The sequence below is a fragment of the Ceratotherium simum genome, chromosome 22 (genome assembly GCF_057802395.1).
Source record: "Ceratotherium simum simum isolate JZ-2026a chromosome 22, ASM5780239v1, whole genome shotgun sequence".
NCBI classification, from domain to species: Eukaryota; Metazoa; Chordata; class Mammalia; order Perissodactyla; family Rhinocerotidae; genus Ceratotherium; species Ceratotherium simum.
Genome location: NC_141921.1, coordinates 24,835,917 through 24,854,080, shown reverse-complemented (window position 1 = coordinate 24,854,080; position 18,164 = coordinate 24,835,917). Strand labels below are relative to the sequence as shown.

The 18,164-nt window shown below is 45.1% G+C and overlaps 1 protein-coding gene across 2 annotated transcripts in view; it reads right to left on the bottom strand.

Annotated features, from left to right (window-relative positions):
- The window catches only part of CSMD2 (CUB and Sushi multiple domains 2), a 604,641-nt gene that overhangs the window by 22,405 nt on the left and 564,072 nt on the right, over positions 1-18,164 (bottom strand). For both annotated transcript variants that reach the window (XM_087446344.1, XM_087446345.1), the window contains exons 56-61: positions 13,217-13,390; positions 8,922-9,104; positions 4,769-4,945; positions 3,366-3,545; positions 2,763-2,936; positions 49-222 (exon numbers count right to left, since the gene is read on the bottom strand). In XM_087446344.1, coding sequence (XP_087302470.1) covers positions 49-222; positions 2,763-2,936; positions 3,366-3,545; positions 4,769-4,945; positions 8,922-9,104; positions 13,217-13,390 — 1,062 coding nt within the window. The remainder of the gene's footprint in view (positions 1-48; positions 223-2,762; positions 2,937-3,365; positions 3,546-4,768; positions 4,946-8,921; positions 9,105-13,216; positions 13,391-18,164) is intronic.

The following is an 18,164-nucleotide window of genomic DNA, read 5'->3' as shown; positions in this document are numbered from 1 at the left end:
AGAAGGATGCCCACCAGCTGGGATGCTTTGCCCCAGGTCACCTCTCACCTATGCAGCTGGGCTGGGTGCCACTCCACGTCCCATCTGACTGGCAAAACCTCCGTGGAGAGCCCACCAGCACCAGAGGGGGCTGGCAGGAGAAGGAGACAGATGACCTGTAGGAGAAGCCTCGGTCCTCTCTCCTCCCACGGGGTGGGACACCAGGATCTCCGCAGAACACAGCTGGGAAGACGAAGACAGAAAGGCAGGTTCAAGTTGCTTTCTAGAACTCAGTCTGCCCTCCTCCCCCCACCTTTGTTCTTTGTTCTACTTTCTTCCGGTTTCACTTAACCTCTAGAAACAGAGGCCGCCCAGGATAAATGACTACACCTGCCTCAGGGCCACTGTGTGTGTCTCCTCTCCTTTTCACATTCAAATGCTTATTAATAATCATCCAAGTAATGGAGTAACATTACAGGAAGTTCAGAACACGGAGAAAAAATAAACTACAATCCCACTACCCAAAACTTTGTCTCCATTTTCACGCTTATTCCCTTCTAGTCTTTGTTCAGTTGTGCATAACTTGTGCATGGCTGCAAACCCAGTGTCCAAGTGTTGTTAACCTTACTTTGTTCACTTAATATCCTGTAAACATTTCCCATGATGACATCATTCTCACTTATTAGCTACATAATTTTGCAATGAGAGGTTGTACCATAATTACAGTTTATCATAATATACCTTATATTAGGCATTTTCTATTATATAAAGTTACATATGGATTTTCTTTCACTTGTATTATTTTCTTAGCGGCATTCCCTAGGAGTGGACTTACTATCTTTAAAGGTTTGAGTGTGTCCTCAGCTCTTGATGTGTCCTGCCAAATGTCTTTTCAAAGGGTGTGCATTTACACTGCAGTGGGTATGGAGTGTGCTCATTTCATTCAGATCATGAGAGTATTATGAAAAATTGACTACCGAAGGCAAAATTTCCCAAGACATCACCTCAAGCATGAAGAATATTCTTTATTCTATTCTATGATGTGAGTGTGTGTGTGTACGTCAGTCTATATAGAGTCATGAGATTCACAATCATATGCAAAATTACATGGAAGCCTGTGCCCTGGCAGCTGGGGAATCTAGACTTGACCAATCAGAAGTAAGTCAAAGGCCGAGTTGATCAGAAGTCACCATATCCAGGAAGAGGCAGCTCAAAGAATAAGAAATACAAATGGATGACATAGAAAGAACAGCTCAGTCCTGCTAATAAGAAATGTGATGCCAATTCAAATAATGAGATATCTTCTTAAACTCCTCAGGCTGGTAAATATTAAAACATATTGGCAAAATCCATTGTTAATGAGGGTGTGAGTCAACAAATATTCTAATAAACTGCTGGTGGGAGTGTAAATTGGGACACTCTTTCTAGAAAACAGGTTGGTAACACATGTCAGGAGGTATAGAGCGCATGCCTGTTGGCCTGGCGTTCTCACTCCTAGGACTTTACCACGAGGGTAAAGAAATGTTATTTTCAGGGCTATTTATGGCAGAATTGCTTCTAACATGATTAAATTGGAGAAATGTAAATTCATCACCACTAGGAGAAGATTAAACAAGTTGTGGTATCCACAACAGGGAAACTCGTTAAAGTCATTAAAAGTGATGATGTGTAGATCAGTATGTATCGATAGAGAAGGGTGGTGATGGCCTATCTATAAATGCAAGTTATGAACTTGTATGTACAGCACGATTCACTGCCATTCATAGAAAATTGTATACATATGGCTATATATGCAAAACTGCAGAGCGATCGATGTGGAAGGACAACCAAAATCTGAACCATGGTTATCTTGGGGAAGTCAGAGTTCAGATGATCATGACATTCTTCTTTGTATTTGCTGACGTGGTACACATTTTTGTTTTAATGATTACTGTAATGCACTGTTCAAAAGGAGTTTAGCTATTTCTCAAGAAGAAAAGGGAGGTTTCTGAGTCCAGACAACCCAGGGACATGCTACATTCCTAACATCTCCTTGGAGTATGCGAAGGTTTGAGGGTTAACCACACACCAAAGTCTGCCTTTCCTGCGTCCACTTTTGAGCTGCTGGCCCTTGTCTCTGCTGAAATTTCCCAAATTTTTAGAGGCACCCAAACAGTGTCATGAGTATGTTGATAGTTTTCAGCAGCATTAGGTAAATCCCAAGGAGAAAGAAAAAATAGGTCTTACTGTTTGTCCCCCCAAAGCAAGGGCACCAATAAAACCTTCCAGAGCCCAACTGTGGAGTGTGACAAGAATAAGCAACCTGGAACCTGTTTCTCTGGAGGTCTCAGTGAGAAATAAGCCCTGGAATGGACTTGGGCTCTTTGAGACACAATTGGGCCTGGTGGATAAGAAATAAACTCTCTCACCAGAAAATCATGAGTTCCTGGGAATCTTTTCTGTGCAGGGTATATTCCATGAAGACAGGCATGTTTCCAGCACTGGGCCCCCCAGATCTTTAGGCACTATCCCACCCAGTTAACAACTTTTCTGGTTAAGAAACACCTCCCTTATCCCTGGCTTAATTTCCTTCCACTGTGACTCCATAGCCAGGGCTCAGTTAAGATATTCTCATTTTCTTCCTTTAAACTTCCTTCCTTCTTTAATAGTTTCTTTGACAAAGCTCCTACTTGATTTTGGGGGAGGGGACTACCATTCTAGGCCTTCCAGCAGCAGAGGTCTGAGGAGAGAAGAGGAGAAAGCCAGCGGATAGGATGCACCGAAGCCCCCCATGAGCAACTTACGGAAACATTGAGGCAGCTCTCCGGTCCAGGATCCGTTTCCCTCACAGGTGAGCACTGCAGGCAGGGAGAGCTGGTACCCCTCCAGGCAGGCATACGTCACACTCGAGCCCCACATGAAGTCAGACCCCACCACTTTCCCGTTGGGGATGAGCTGAGGTGGCTTGCACATGATAGCTGGGGGGAGACCAAAGCAGGCTGAGTTCTGGTGCCGTCCTGGGGAAACCAGGCCCCAGTCATCAGCACTGATGTCACTGGTTACCCTGCACCTGCCGGGAGTCTGGCTAAGTGGGAAGAATCAGAAATGGCCTCTCTTACTTTGGGAGCTCTGGTCTTTTTGCACCTTACAATGCCCCCTTCAAGTGTGACAACCCACTCCTCTCTTTGCACAGCCCTCTCCTCGCTGTTCAAGGCCCAGGCCTTACCTTGGTACCTTCTGACTCCCTCCTTGCAGATGTTCAAGGACCAGTCCTCACATCCCATACTCCTTGATAAGATGTTAGGATTCTGCCTTGTAACCTCCCTCCCTTCCAGATGTTCAAGGCCCTTATCTCACTTTTGTATCTTCTTTGGCCCTCCATCCATATCCGCAGCCCTCAGACGCACCTTTGCAGACCGGCTTGGTACCGTTCCATGTCCGGTCTTTGGTGCAGCTCAGCACAGACACCCTATGTGATTCCATCATGTAGCCAGGGACACACTGGTATATCACAGTTTTGTTGTACCTGAAGTCATTGCCCAGCCGGAGGCCATTGGCTGGAATCCCAGGGTCGCCACAGTTTATGACTAGGATAAGGGAGATACAGCATTGTTCACTCCCAGTCCAGACCCCCTTTCTCCCAAGCATTCCAATACCATCCCTATCACTCCCTGCTCACGCCCAGGACAGAAAACTGTCAGATCAGGGATGTCTTGTCTCCTCGCAGGCTCCCATCTGGGCGCTGCTCATTCTAAAGTCCGTTCAGCCAAGTTTCACTACAAGGGCCCTCCCACACCTCCACTGTCCTTGCCCACACCAACCGTATGCAGCCTGCAACTTGGGCTATGAAGCCCGTCCTTCTTATTCAAAGCCTATCCCTCTAAGAGGAAGTACCCAGAGGGCTCAGTTCCTAAATGAGGCTGGGCTCAGGGAGAGAGAGGTTTCCAGGGTGAAGGGCCTGAGATGCTTAATGGACCACATAAGACAATTTGTCTGCTGAGGGGCGCATCTTGCCACCTGCTGCTCTGCCTAGGAGGCCTCCGTAGGCCCAGATGCCTGGAAGCAGAGTCTTATGACCTATGCAATGGTCATACCTATGTTATGGTATCACATGAGAGTGGGGTTTGGTGAATTCTGGCCTCAGAACAAAAGTGAATTGACGTGCAGTTTTAGATGGAGACTGAAATCACAGACTAGGGCTTTGAAAGGAAGAATGTTGTTAGATTCCGTTATCACTTCCCTCCATCTAGGCCCCACAGTGCTCGCTTTCCAAGGAAAAGGATCTGGGGCTGCCCTTGAGAGGAGTGAGAAAGGGGAGTTGTGAGGCTACATCATGCTCGCCCAGGGTGGGACGGGTCCAAGAGACAGACAGACTAACAGAGATGGTGGATGGCAGCAGCTTTAAAGTGGAAAGAGAATCAGGCTGAGCACTGGGGGTTTGTGCTAAAAGAGAAAAGAAAGCCCAAGGAACTGGCTAGCATCTAAGAAAAAGCAAATATATACTCCTAATCTCTCTGGCCTCAGTCATCTTATATGTAAAGTGGGGCTAATAGTAGCTACTTCATGGGGTTGTGGCGAGAATCAACTGACATAGTGCATATTAAATAAAGCATTTGCCTCAGTGGCTGTCACACAGTACATGCTCAATAAGTGGAGACTATTTGTATGCTTCTCATTCAGGGGCAAGTCCCACCCTCTAGCCAGCCTTCTCAATCTTCCATCTTCTCAATCTCCAAGCCTTCTTTGGCATGGAGGAGCCCGATCACCTTGGCCACCATTTGCCATGGAGCCAAGAGGGCTGGGCTCTCACCTATGCACTCCGGGTCACTGCCTGTCCAGGTGCCATTGACCGAGCAGTGTCGGCTGAGCAGGCCTGTGGCGTAGTAGCCCTCACGACACTCATAGACGATGGAGCTGGAGAAAACCAGGCCATCACTGAACGTGACTCGTGCATTGCTTGGAGTCCCAGGGTTCCCACAAGAGATCACTAGAAAGCCAAAAGAGCACATTATTCAGTAGAGCGAGGGCAGGCGTCACCTGGGGGACTGAGAGCTGCCCAGAGTGGAAACCACATGCTACAAAAGGACCCTGTGGGTTGAAATGCCTCTTGTGCTGCTTCCATGTCTGGTCCTCTCATTCTCAGAAGGGAAGGAGAGAGCTGTATACATTTTTTCTAATTTCTAAAAAATAAAGACTATATGTTTTATTATCACATCTAAAATTTTAAACAGTGGCTTAATATCACCAAATATCCAATCAGTGCTTAATTTTCCTCAATTGTCTCAATTTCTCTTTTTACAGTTGATTTGTTTGAATCAGCATCCAAATAAGGACCACACATGACATTTGGTTGGCATGTTGCTAAGACTCTTCACATTGAGTTACTGTTTCCTCTCCTGTAATTTATCTGTTACAGAAACTAGGGCATTTATTTGGTAGACTTTCCCACTTTCTGGATTTTTCTAACTGCACCAGTGAGGTATTGTTCAATATGTTCCTCTGTCTCCTGTAGTTCCGATAGTCAAGTTCTACTTTATGGCAAGGGTACTTCACAGGTGGTATCCTTCCTGTTGCATGGCATCAGGAGGCACAGAATGTCTGGTTGTTTCCTTGTTCATGGTCTTGAGGCTGATCAGTGGGTTCGGGTTTGCCTGCCTAATCTGGCCTTATAAAACTCCCATTAGTTTTCCCTTTTTTTTTTTTGGTGAGGGAGATCAGCCCTGAGCTAACATCCGTGCTAATCCTCCTCCTTTTGCTGAGGAAGACCGGCTCTGAGCTAACATCTATTGCCAATCCTCCTCCTTTTTTTCTTCCCCAAAGCCCCAGTAGATAGTTGTATGTCATAGTTGCACATCCTTCTAGTTGCTGTATGTGGGACGAGGCCTCAGCATGGCCGGAAAAGCGGTGCGTCAGTGCGCGCCTGGGATCCGAACGCGGGCCACCAGCAGCGGAGCGCGCGCACTTAACTGCTAAGCCACGGAGCCGGCCCTCCCATTAGTTTTTCACTTAATGGTTTTAGCAGCAATTGATGATTGTTGACTAGATTCATTATTTCATTAAGGGATAGAAAATAGTGATATTCTAACTCTACAATTCCTTCTGCATTAGCTAGAGTTCTTTAATAAAGAACTTGCCCATCATCAAACATTTGCTAACCCTGAAGTACAGTTAGTACAGGAAGGCCAGATAATGCTTGATTTTTTTTTAATCAAATGTCAGAAGAATGAGTTGGTTTCCTAGCAGGCTCCAAAGGTGACCAAAAATCATTTGAACTCATGGATTTAAACCTATTTACTATGTTTCCATCCACTGCCACTGTTATTCTCATTGATGTTCAAATTATCCCATCTTTGGCTAGTGGGAGCCTCTTTAGGTTGGCTCCTGAGTTCCTTTGACATGACCCCACTTGTCTTTGGTAGATTCCTTGCTGGAGTGACAATATGTTACCTGTTCATCTTGTATATTTTCTGCCCAGTCCTGGAATTAGCCATTTCTCCAAAGAGCTCTGGCTCCTTTTAATGGAGAATAGATTGAGAGACCACAATCCGGGCATGAAGGGTACTCATTGCTACTGAGCTGGTCACTATTCTAGACTTTTAGACTGGACAGAGCTGGGAAAATAACTTTTTAAATTGAAAATACATTATGAGTTTATACTGATATTACCAATCCAAATTTAAGGTAGAATTTTTCCTTAACCTCTTTATTTTTATATCTCTTTTACGCTGAAGATCTTGGTTCTTAATAACAATTAAGAATTTTAATTTGTTCTATCTATCTATCTATATATGGTATTGTATATGTAATAGCTTCAGAATAGTGACACCACTATTATTACTAATGATATGATTGCTGAAAATAGTTTAAGATTTCATTGCAGTTCACTTTGCCTTATGATGTATATGCCATAGTCAAATTTCATTTTTTCAAGTCAGTTGAAATAATTCTACGGGTTCTTAAATCACCAACTTGATACATAGTTATGTTCATTTGTTTCCATTTTGATTCTGATATTTAGAGATTGCTTGTTTCTAATCTTTAATTTAATTTAATTTTGTAACTATGCACAACATTTACATGGTCCCAAAGTCAAATCTACAAAATGGTTCCCGTATAATTAGTACAACAGATAGGCCCTAACATCCATCCATCCAAAAAGTACTTGTGCTGCCTAGGTGCCAGGAATGCAGTGATGACCAGGTCATGTCCCCTGCCCTTGAGGAGCTCAGTCTAACTTAAGAGCCTACCTATAAATAGATGAATTAAAATGTGATATAATAAGTGTTATACTTGAAAGGAAAAAAGCAGTAACATGGAAGCAGCTTATTGGGGCTGGAGGTAAGCATTTGAATAGAGCCTTGAAGGATAAGTGGGAGCTGTCAAGGGAAGTCACAAGGAGCTGTGTACCCATACACACATACACACTTTTTCACCAAACACTCACTTCCAGGTCCGAACTCTTAGCCACCCACTTTCTGTTCCCTGAACACTCCTGACACGGTGACTGACTCCATCTTGGGATCTGGGTGGCATGAAAGGGGACCTGGGTCACAGGGGATGTTTGAGAATATATTAAATTGTCCTCTTGCCAATACACTCTCCCACTACTAGAAACCTTTTTTGGTATGTCTACAAAATTCTATAGAAACTGGCTCTGCAAATAGCACCCCTAGAAAGGCAGGACTTCGGGCACATAAGTGGGAGAGGGCGCTGACTCCATTTGTATCATTTCCTGGGCAGGTGTCCCCTGATCACGGGCCAGAACACTTCCTCTTGCTCTGCAGGACTACTCCACAATCTCAGTTCCAAACGGCTCACTCTCTAACCACTGCCTCTCATCTCTTCAGCTCATTACCTCTGGGGTTGGTTCTCTGGTCTGAATTTTTTTGGTCCTATTGGGACCTCTAATCCTTCGATCCTACCACTTTTCACTGCCTCCTACTCCACTCATAAACCTGCTCTCTCCTTATCCAGCTTAGATGCCAGGATCCATCATAATCACTGCTCTGTATAGCCTCTCATCTCCCTTGCTGCTTTCTGCGTGTCTTAGTCGCCTGATAAAACCCCCCACCCTACATCTAATGCTTCACTTACACTGTGCCTGCACCTATGTAGCAAAACGTGGTTCAACAAAAACCCAGACCAGTACTGACTATGCTCACTCTAAATTAACGGCCTCCTGCCTTAGCGAGCCCCCGGTGCTGCCTGGCAATTATACATTTGTCTATTCCATTCCCGTGCCTCCCTGGTTAGATGATGATTTCATATTGTCTCCTCCCTCTTCCAACATCTCCTCCCTCAATCTTACTCTTAGCTGGTAAACTGCTTCCTAACTAGGAGGGTGCCGTGCAGGCTGTATTGTAGAGGGAGAGACAGAGAGATTTGGGGAGCAGCTACAAAAAGTTGGACTCTGAGGAGAGAGGTTTTAAAAAAAGAGCTGTTTCAGAAATTTAGGAGTGTGTGGAGAGATATAATTTTCCCCACTGGGGCTATCTCAGGAAACATCATTAAGGGCTTATATTACTTTTGAAGGGTTTAAAAAATTGGATTTGTATTTCTTCTAGCATCTTGGATGTTTGTTTCACACCGTCTCTTCCCTTAAACTGTAAGCTACAAGAGGACAAGGTGTGTCTGTCTCGGTCACCGTTGTGTCCCCAGCACCTACTACAGTATTTGGCACATTGTTGTTGAAACTACATAGGAAATAAATGAATAAAGGGGCTAAACTTAGTCTCTTCGGGTTTCTTCCCTTCTTAGGTGAGGGTGGGAAAGACGTTTGCCTTTAGGTTACTAATGAGCATGAACGTGAACTACCTGTTGATGACCACTATCCACCAGGCCAAGGGTTAAATGGGGCCGTGGATTCTATCTGTGAGTGTGAGGGCAGGTGCTCGGGAGAAGGAAAGCAGGGGAAGAGCCTGGGGGTAGGCAAAGGGGAAAAGCAGAACGGTCACATACATTACCTCCACACTCAGGCTGCGTGCCGCTCCATGAGCCGTTGGCTTGACAGGTTCGCTCGGACGATCCCCGGAGCGCGTGGCCAGCTTCGCAGCTGAAGCGCATCAGACTTCCCGGAGCAAAGCTCTCCCCTAAACGGATGCCGTGAGCTGGGATCCCAGGGTCACCACAAATTCCCACGCTGGTTCCTGCAGACCAGAACCAAACAAACCCCGCTGTTTTCAGCATGGAAGAAAGGGAGTGGAGGACTGGGAGGAAGAAAGGTATTGGGCCATTGCTAAGGGGAGGCAGTGGGCCCCACGAATAAGGGAGGTGAAAACTAACTGAGTGTCTAGCCCTGGCCAGACTCCTGCCTTAGTACTCAGTCATCAAAGAACACAAAGGTCTGAGGTCACGGGTGAGTCCTGGGGACCACACCGCAAAGGAAGAAAGAAGGCAGAGGGAAGACTCTATGGTGGAAATCACGCCTTCGTTCTTTGGCCTGGGCCAGTGTGGAATGTCAGTGGTCCAGGCTGGCCACATCTCATCCTGCTCCCTTTTACCTTCTCTCCACCAATATCTGTCGACTCTGTACCCTTTCCGTTCCCAGTTCCACTGTCTTAGCTCAGATGCCTGAACTATTGCAAGAGCCTCCCAACTAACGTCCCTTCCTCTGAAACGCTCCCTCTGACCCATCTTCCAATTTAACCTCACATCTTAACGATGAACAACCACCAACCATCTGATCTTGTTTCTTTCCTGCTGAAACATCTCCACTGGCTTCCCATTGCCTATAGGATAAAGTCTGAACTCCTTAGCATAGCTTCACCTTCTCAAGAACCCGGCTTGAATCCTGAGATTTGGCCTTCAACTGAGGATTCCTTATTCGCAAATTATGCAACACAGGTGAGCTCTAGATTAAATGTTTTAGACTCTCTGGTTTCATTCTTTCTTTGCCCCCCTGCCTCTTGCTACATTTCTGCATTTATCTGGGTTCTGATATTGTACAAATGGACCCAAGAGGTGGAGGAGGGTAGAGAACAGGAGACAAAGCCACAAGATCTAGTGCCTGTGGGAACCAGCACATCTCATAAAACAGAGATGTATAAGAGACATCACTGGATCAGACGAGGCCATGGTTAGCATGAGGAAGGAAGAGGAAAATTAACGCATAAATGGCAACTGCATGAGAAGATAAAGTTTCCAACTGATATGGAATGTATCTCCTCAAGAACCCACATGTGTGGGCATCAGATAGTAACATCTGAGTGACTGCTTTTAGTTTGTTGGAGTAAAGAAATGTTTAAGTCACGTATACCCCACCATTTACCACTTACGTCTCTTCCTCTCAATCTTGGAATTAAATCCTTTTCGAGTCTAGTCTCAGACTATGAGAACAATATAACCCCATGTTGCCCATTCTGCTCCCTACCAAGGAAGGGGGATTCCTTCAACCTTCAACTCAAACTTTTAAAAAAAGAGGGCCCATGACATTTGGCCAGGTTTTCTTATCTTCTGAAGTTTTCCAGGATGTAGCTGATGCAACAGGCAGTACTGGGTCCCCTTGAAGGCAGCCCTAATGGTGAGTACTCTACTCCCACACTAGCCAGCTGACCTCAACTGGAGACAGCACTATCGTACAATAGGCTCGAGAGTGGAGCTTGCCAGTTCTAAGTGCTTATCTGACAGAATGGCCCCCACTGCAGTGTGGGGCACGGGGGTAGATGGCAACTGTTGACTCTTTTACTGAAGAAGTATTTCAGCAAGATGACAACACTGAAGAGGTGGGCAATGAACTTCCCCAAATATGTCTTAACTGCTAGAAATCTTGGCATGTCCCTGATGGCCCAGGGACTTATGACTCAAGGACTCAGGAAATTTTGTTATGCATCATCTGGGTGCATGAATGTACAGAATGAGGCTCACAAATTTGGCCCTGGAACTCCTGAATGCTCATTTCTTAGGACTGGTAGGAGATGCTGTTGCAGAAGATGACATTTGTAAGTTTCAGGAAGGGAGGAATTATATTCTACTCACTAGCGCACACCTAGCATTACTTCCTAATCTCCTATTCTTCTCATCTTCCACTTTCTTATCTAAGGCATTTAAGATTCATTCATTCCTCAGCCTTAGCATTTATAGATTTCCTTCTGATCTTGTCCTCAGAGGTCTCCAGGAAAGCTCTGCCCACGATTCTGGTCTCCTAAGTGTCTGTCATCCTTGATGGATACACAGGAGAAATGAGACCACTAACTATTCCTCAGAATACTCAGGCTCAGAGCTTATACAGCTGAATGCAATACACCCCCTAGTGAGTACAGTCCATGTCCTCTGAAGGTTCTTTTCTTGCTTCTTACTTTTTTATGCCACCAAGGTGTTAGCTTGTTTGTAAGTCTCCCCTATTGACCTTTGATGTAGCCAAGGAAGAGTCCCTTCTTCCACAAGCAGGACCAGTACTTAGAAAGTCACAAAATTATGAACTCTCAGGGTCGAAGGGGTTTTGGAGGTTTTCTAGCTTAATTCTCTACTCCAGACAAGAACTGTTTCTGTAATATTTCTAGTAGGTCATTTTCTAGCCTCTGCTAACACAACTCCAAGGAAGGGAAATTAGTTTGGGAGAAAAGACTTTGGATTCCATGCCATGGGCCAGGAGAATGACTGTGTGGTTGGGTTCCATATGCTAACGGGTAGGAGATGCTCAGGGCTTTCTTTCTGGTTTCTTTCTCCTCTACTCTGCACTTCTCTTTCCCATGGAGAACAAAGATCCCCAAAATAGATCAAATAGACTTTAAGGACACCATTAGCCCAATGTCCTACAGAAGTGTCTAGAGGGAGGAGCTTTATGCAAAGGGATTATTGACAGAAGAGACTGGAACAAATGCATGCTTGGATGGGCATATGGATGGGAAATGCATGCTTTACTCTTGGGAATGCCTCGTCCTCCTGGGACTTGCTCTGTGGATAACTCAGGGGACCTCAATACACATGACCCTTGTCCTCCTGATGCCATCCTCCCCAAGTCACTTCCATCAGAAGCCCAAACAGAACGAAGCTAGGGGCCTGATTAACAGGGCTTCCTCTAGTTCAAGTTAAAGAAGTCCCCGTGGCTCATACCTAGTCCTGCCCAGTTCATGAACTGGGTGATTAACGAGATTAACAGGGGTGAGGGGCCACAGTCCTGGGTGTTAATATAGAGTGATGTGACTGGATTTGTCCTGGGCAGCCAACAGCCCTTTGAAACAGTGGCCAGTACTTAGGGAATTTCTCATTTCTGGGGAGACCTAACTAGTATTTGGTTCAATATTCTGGCAGTGTCCTAAATTTTGGGAGATAGGATCGTATGGAAACCCCAAACTGCAAGGGCAGCTGCACATCTCGTGGGTGAGGTCTCACATCAAGGAGAAGCCTTCTATATTAGAAGGTCAGGATCCTCACCCCTGGAGGGGATCTGGTGTGGGCAGGGATAGGAGTTAATTTCAATGCCAAAGTGGGTTCCCTGAGGCACGACAAGCTACTTGAGCAGCTGCTTTCTTGGGGGAGACATACCTAGGGGATCCCTTCTGGGGCTAGGCAGGCTCACCTCAGAGAAGACAAAGCTGCAGGGTGCTCGTTTTTGGCTTGGTGGTTTCTATCATTGGTGGGACAATTCAATTTCAAATATTTTGTATTGTTATGACATTACAGATGAGTTTCTGGTTTGTATAATATGGGCATGGGAGCTTTGGCAGTTTCTTCACTATTTTGATAACATCTGTCAGTGTTCTCATGGAGATCAACAGTAGAACATTTATTAACAGGAAAGGTCTGGGGACTGGTGTGTTAGGGCAGTGCAGAAGAAGTGTAACCCATAGGCCACCAGGACAGAGGACGAGTGGGAGAAGCAGGGATAAGAAAAACAGGGAGGCAGGCTGGGGCCTGGGAGTCACCAACAGGGAAGGAAAGAACAGAGGAGTGGGTTTGGACCTGGGCTGAACAACAGGGAGCCTTGGACTAGTCCCAGGAACTCGTGGAAACAATTGTCTGCACAGGACTCTGGCCACAGGTGACCTCACAAACTTGTATCCTCCCTAGTTGTGCAATCTCTTGGCTGTATGGGCTTAGCCGGAGCTGACTGAGGGGATGAAGCTGGGCTCAGACCATCAAGGGCTGAAGTCCAGCTGGGACCTCTGAAAGCTGTGCTCTCTGCCTGGGAGGAATGGGATGAGGGTTCAAAGGTCTGCTTCCCTCTCGCCCATCTGTCACACTTGCACCTTGGGAGCTTGTCCATCTCCCACCAGCCAAGTGTTCCATTGGAGCCCGTTCCCCCACACCAGCCCCATACCTGAGCAGTGGGGGAGGGAGCCTGTCCAGTGTCCGTCCAGCCCACACACGCGGGTGGCGTTTCCCACCAGAGTCCGCTTGCCGGTGCAACTGTAGCGCACGACCGCTCCCACAGTATAGCTGTCCCCTGACATCTGGGAATGGGGTGGAGAGCCCGGATGGCCACAGGACACCACTGTGGGGAAGAGCAAACATCTCAGTAACTCTGCACAGGGATAGATGCTCATCACAGGACACACGCTACGCTTTCTCTAGTGACAGGCAGGGAAGAAGAGAAATTCGGGTATCTACTGAAGCCAACTTCCTGCCAGCACACCCACTTGACATCAGCAGACAATGCCCACTCATCTCACTCTACAGTTTCCATACATGTGAAATGAAGATTAATATCTGTTGTTTTAAGAGCTGCATGAGATACTACCTGCGAAATGGCTCAGTGTGTAGTAGGTACACAACAATATTCATTTCTTTCCTTTCCTGCCCCTTGCACTCACCCCTCCCTATTTCCTCACTGCTGTAGGACATACCCAAGACATCTCTGGCAGGAAGGTGGTACACATAGTATACATAAGGCGAAATGGGCTATCTGTCATCCTAGGACTATCTGCATTGGCCACAGATTCCAGAATGAGGGTCAGTTAAAGTCCTTCTCCAACTGCATCTTATAGTTGCCCACATCAATTGACCCTGACCTTCTCCTTTGGCCTGAAAGTTCCCTTTCTGAAACACCAAGTGTAACTGCACACCAGTGATGAGGTTAGAATACCAGAGTTGAGATGTACAGGCTGGGCAGGGCAGGGCTGTCAATGTCACCAGGCTTTGCCTTCCCCTGTTCTTGCTACAGGTGGGCCCCAGGTTCTGTCCTGTATTCAACACATATTTATTGAGTATCTATTATATGTGCTGCCACTGTTTTATGCGTTTGGGAGAACAAAGTCTATGCCCTCACGGAGCTTACATTCTAGTGGAGAAGAGAGACTATAAATAAGAAAAAAGTAATTCTAGGGGGTGCTATGAAGAAAAATAAAGCTGCATCAGGAAAAGGTGTTCAGGGGTGGAAGGGGGCTATTTTTGAGTACAGTGGTCAGGGAAGATCTCTCTGAGGAGGTGACATTTGAGCAGTGATTTGAGTGATGGGAAGAGGCCAGCTATGCAAGATCTGGGGGAAGAGTGTTCTGAGGGAAGGAACATCAGGCGTAAAGGCCCAGAGGCCAGAATGAGCTTGGTGTGTTTGAGGAACGGCAAGAAAGCAGGGCTGCTGGAATAGAATGAGCAAGGAAGGAATGGAAGAAGGCATGGGTGGAGAGGTTGCTAGGAGCCAGATCATAGCACAGAATTTGGATTTTATTATAAGCATGATGGGAGGCTACTGGAGTGATATGATCTGAGTTACATTTTAACAAGATCATTCTGGCTACTGTGTAGAGAACATTCCAGAGTGGAGCAAGAACAAGGTGGGTAATGCAGTAATTTAAGAAGAGATGATAATGACTTGGATGGACTAAACCTTGGCGTATGGGAGGAGATCCTTGTAGTAATTTCTTGTATCCAGAAAGGGCACAGGGCATGGCGTAGATGGTGACTAGGACAGGTGACCAAAGGAATAAAATCTGGGTAGGTCAATGCTACCCTGATGATGGAATTTTGGCCAGGCACAGGGATGGCATGAATAGGTCTTGAGTATCTCCAGTTCTCACTGTGGTCTTAATGTATGTCAAGCACTGTTCTAAGTGCTTGTGGTAGAGTGTCTGCAGAGACTACTGCTAACAATGCCTCCCATTAAGGCGTGGAGACTGTTTACCCTCCCCTTTGAATCTGGGCTGGCCTTGTGACTTGCTTTGACCACTGGAATGTGGTGGAAATGTTACTGGACCTGTTGCAGCCTAAGAGGCCTGGAAGCTCCTGCCTTCATTTTCTTGGAATATTATTGCTACCACATAAGGAAGTCTGGTCTAGACTACTAAACGATAAGAAATCACATGAAGACAGGGATCATGTGGAGAACAATCATGATGCCCCAGTTGATAGCCAGGACCTGACATGTGAGTGATGCCTTCTTGGATCTTCTAGGCCCAGCTGAGTCACAACAGCCAATAACACGTGGAGCAGAGATGCACTGTCTCCACTAAACTCTGCCTGAATTGCCAATCATAAGCAATAAAATGGTTGTTGCATTAAGCCACAATACTTAGGGGTGATTTGTTACACGATAGATAACTAAAATAAGATGGATACAACTTTGGAGGTCTTGAGGGTGAGGAATTGTATGTTGCATATGGGAAGGATATGAACTGTGGTGGTCTCAAGGTCGACTGCAGTACACTGTCTGCAAAGTTGGTCACCACAATTCTTTCCAGCCCTGTGCATGCACGTCACTCCCCCCACTCCAAGAGGTGGAATCTATTATTTCCTCTTCCCTTGAATCCAAGCTGGCCTGTGACTTGCTTTGATCAACAGAATGTAGTAGAATGAGGTTTTAGGAATTCTGAGCTCTGGCTTTAAGAAATCTTATAACTTCTTCTTTTGCTAGGAACTCAGCCCCCAAGTAAAGAAGACCAAGCCATCCTGCTGGAGAGAGTGGCTACCAGGAGAGATGCCACATGGAGAAGAACGGCCAGTATCAAGGCCCCAAACATGTAGGTGAGGCCATCTTGGATCCTCCAGTCCTAATTGAGCCGCCTGGGGCACAGATGAGTCCTCCTGCTGGGATGGTTCATTTTATGTGTCAACTTGACCAGGCCACAGGATGCTCAGATATTTGGTCAAACATTGTTCTGTGAGGGCATTTCTGAATAAGATTAACATTTGAATAGGTAGACTGAGTAAAGCAGATTGCCCTCCCCGATATGAGTGGGCCTTATCCAATCTCTTAAAGGCCTGAGTAGAACAAAAAGTGGAGTAAGAGAGAATTCTCTCTGCCTGACTGTCTTTGAGCTGGGACATCAGTCTTCTCCTGCCTTTGGACTCAGACTTGGACTGGAATTTACACTATTGGTTCTCTTGCGTCTCAGGCCTTCAAACTTGGACTGGACTATATTATCTGCTCTCCTGAGTCTCCAGCTTGCCAACTGCAGATCTTAGGACTTCTCAGTCTCCAAATGGTGTGAGCTAATTCTATATAAATATATATATTTATATTTTATTTGTTGTTGGTTCTGTTTCTCTGGTGAACCCAGGGTAATATACCTGGTAAGCCCTACCTGAATTCCTGACCTACAGAATTGTGAGAAAACCAAAACAGTTGCTATTTTAAGCCACTAAGTTTTGACATGGTTTGTTACACAGCAATGGATAACTGATACCATGAGCTTGAAGGATTATACTATTTATTCCTTAAGACAACCCTACGAGGTAGGCACCATTTTAATCTCCATCCTACTGATGAGGAAAATGAGACTTGGTGAGGAAAAGGAACTGACTCAAGGTGACAGACCTATTCTACAGTAGAATTAGTTCTTGAAACCAGGGCAGGCTGACTCCAGAGGCCACAGTACTAAGCACTGTAATTGACTCCCTTCTGAAATACTGTTTTAATACTACCAGTGAATTCTGTCCTTCCGAAAGAAATGGAGTTTCCAATTATAATTTAAATGATTCTATGATTGCTTATTAGAAATATTTGGACTTCCAGAAATTGTCCAATTTGCATTCTCTAATAAACTTATTTTTAGTGGAAATACAGCATACATACAGAAAAACACATAAGTGTCCAGGATAATGAATTGTTACAAAGTGAATACAGTCATGTAACCACCACCCAGATGAAGAAATAGAACATCACCAGCATCTCGGAAGCCCCCTTATGCCCTCTCCCTATCACTACCCCCTTCTCTTCCCCAAAGTAAACTGCTATCTTACTTCTTATACCATTAATTAGTTTGCTTGCTTTTGAATTTTATATAAGTGGAATCATACACTACATATTCTTTTGTATTTAGCTTCTTTCACACAACATTATGTCTATGATATTCGTCTATGCTGTGTGTATCAGTAATTTATTATCATTGTAATATACAGGAGGTTGGCAAACCTTTTCTGTAAGGGGCCAGATAGTAAATATTTTAGTCTTTGTGGGCTATATCCAGTGTCCATTGCATATTCTTCTTTGTTTCCTGCTTTTGTATGATACTTTAAAAATATAAAAATCCCATTCTTAGCTCAAGGGCCATACAAAATCAGGCCATAGGCTAGATTTGGCCCATGAGCCAAAGTTTGCTGACCCTGCTATATAGTGTAACATTTGTATTAGCTATTTGTTGCTGTGTAACAAATTGCCCCAAAGCTTAGACAACAATAGGCATTTATTATTGCTTCTGGTTTCTGAGGGTCAGGAATTTGGGAATGGCTTAGCTGGGTAGTTCTAGCTCAAGATCCCTCATGAGATTGCAGTTATGATGTTGGCTGTGGCTACAGGCATCTGAAGGCTTGATTGGCTTCCTCTAAAGTGACTGACCCAAGAAAGCAAGGTGGAGGTGGAAATGTCTTTTATGACCTAGCATAGGACGTCACATCACCACTTCACATAGACCAACCCGGGTACCATGTAGGAGGATACTACATAACAGCATGAATACCATGAGGTAGGGGTCATTGAGGCCATCTTCAAGGTTGACTGTCACACCACTGTGTGAATATACCACATTTTATTTATCCATTTCCTGTTGATGGACATTTGGGTTGTTTCCAGTTCTAGACATTTACGAATAAGGCTGATAAGAACAATTTTGTTTATGTCTATTGGTGTATATATGTACACACATGTTGGCTACCCATAATGATTTCTGTGATAGCAGCTGGCTGTTTTTTCTGATGTTATTATTTGGCTTTAAATTTTTTCTTTGGGAAATTTGAGCATAGTGTTACTTTATGGTAATATCTAATAATCTCTGAAAAAGTATATGCAATGCCTGAAATTATTTTTTTGTCACTGGTTTGATCTAGGCTACTTG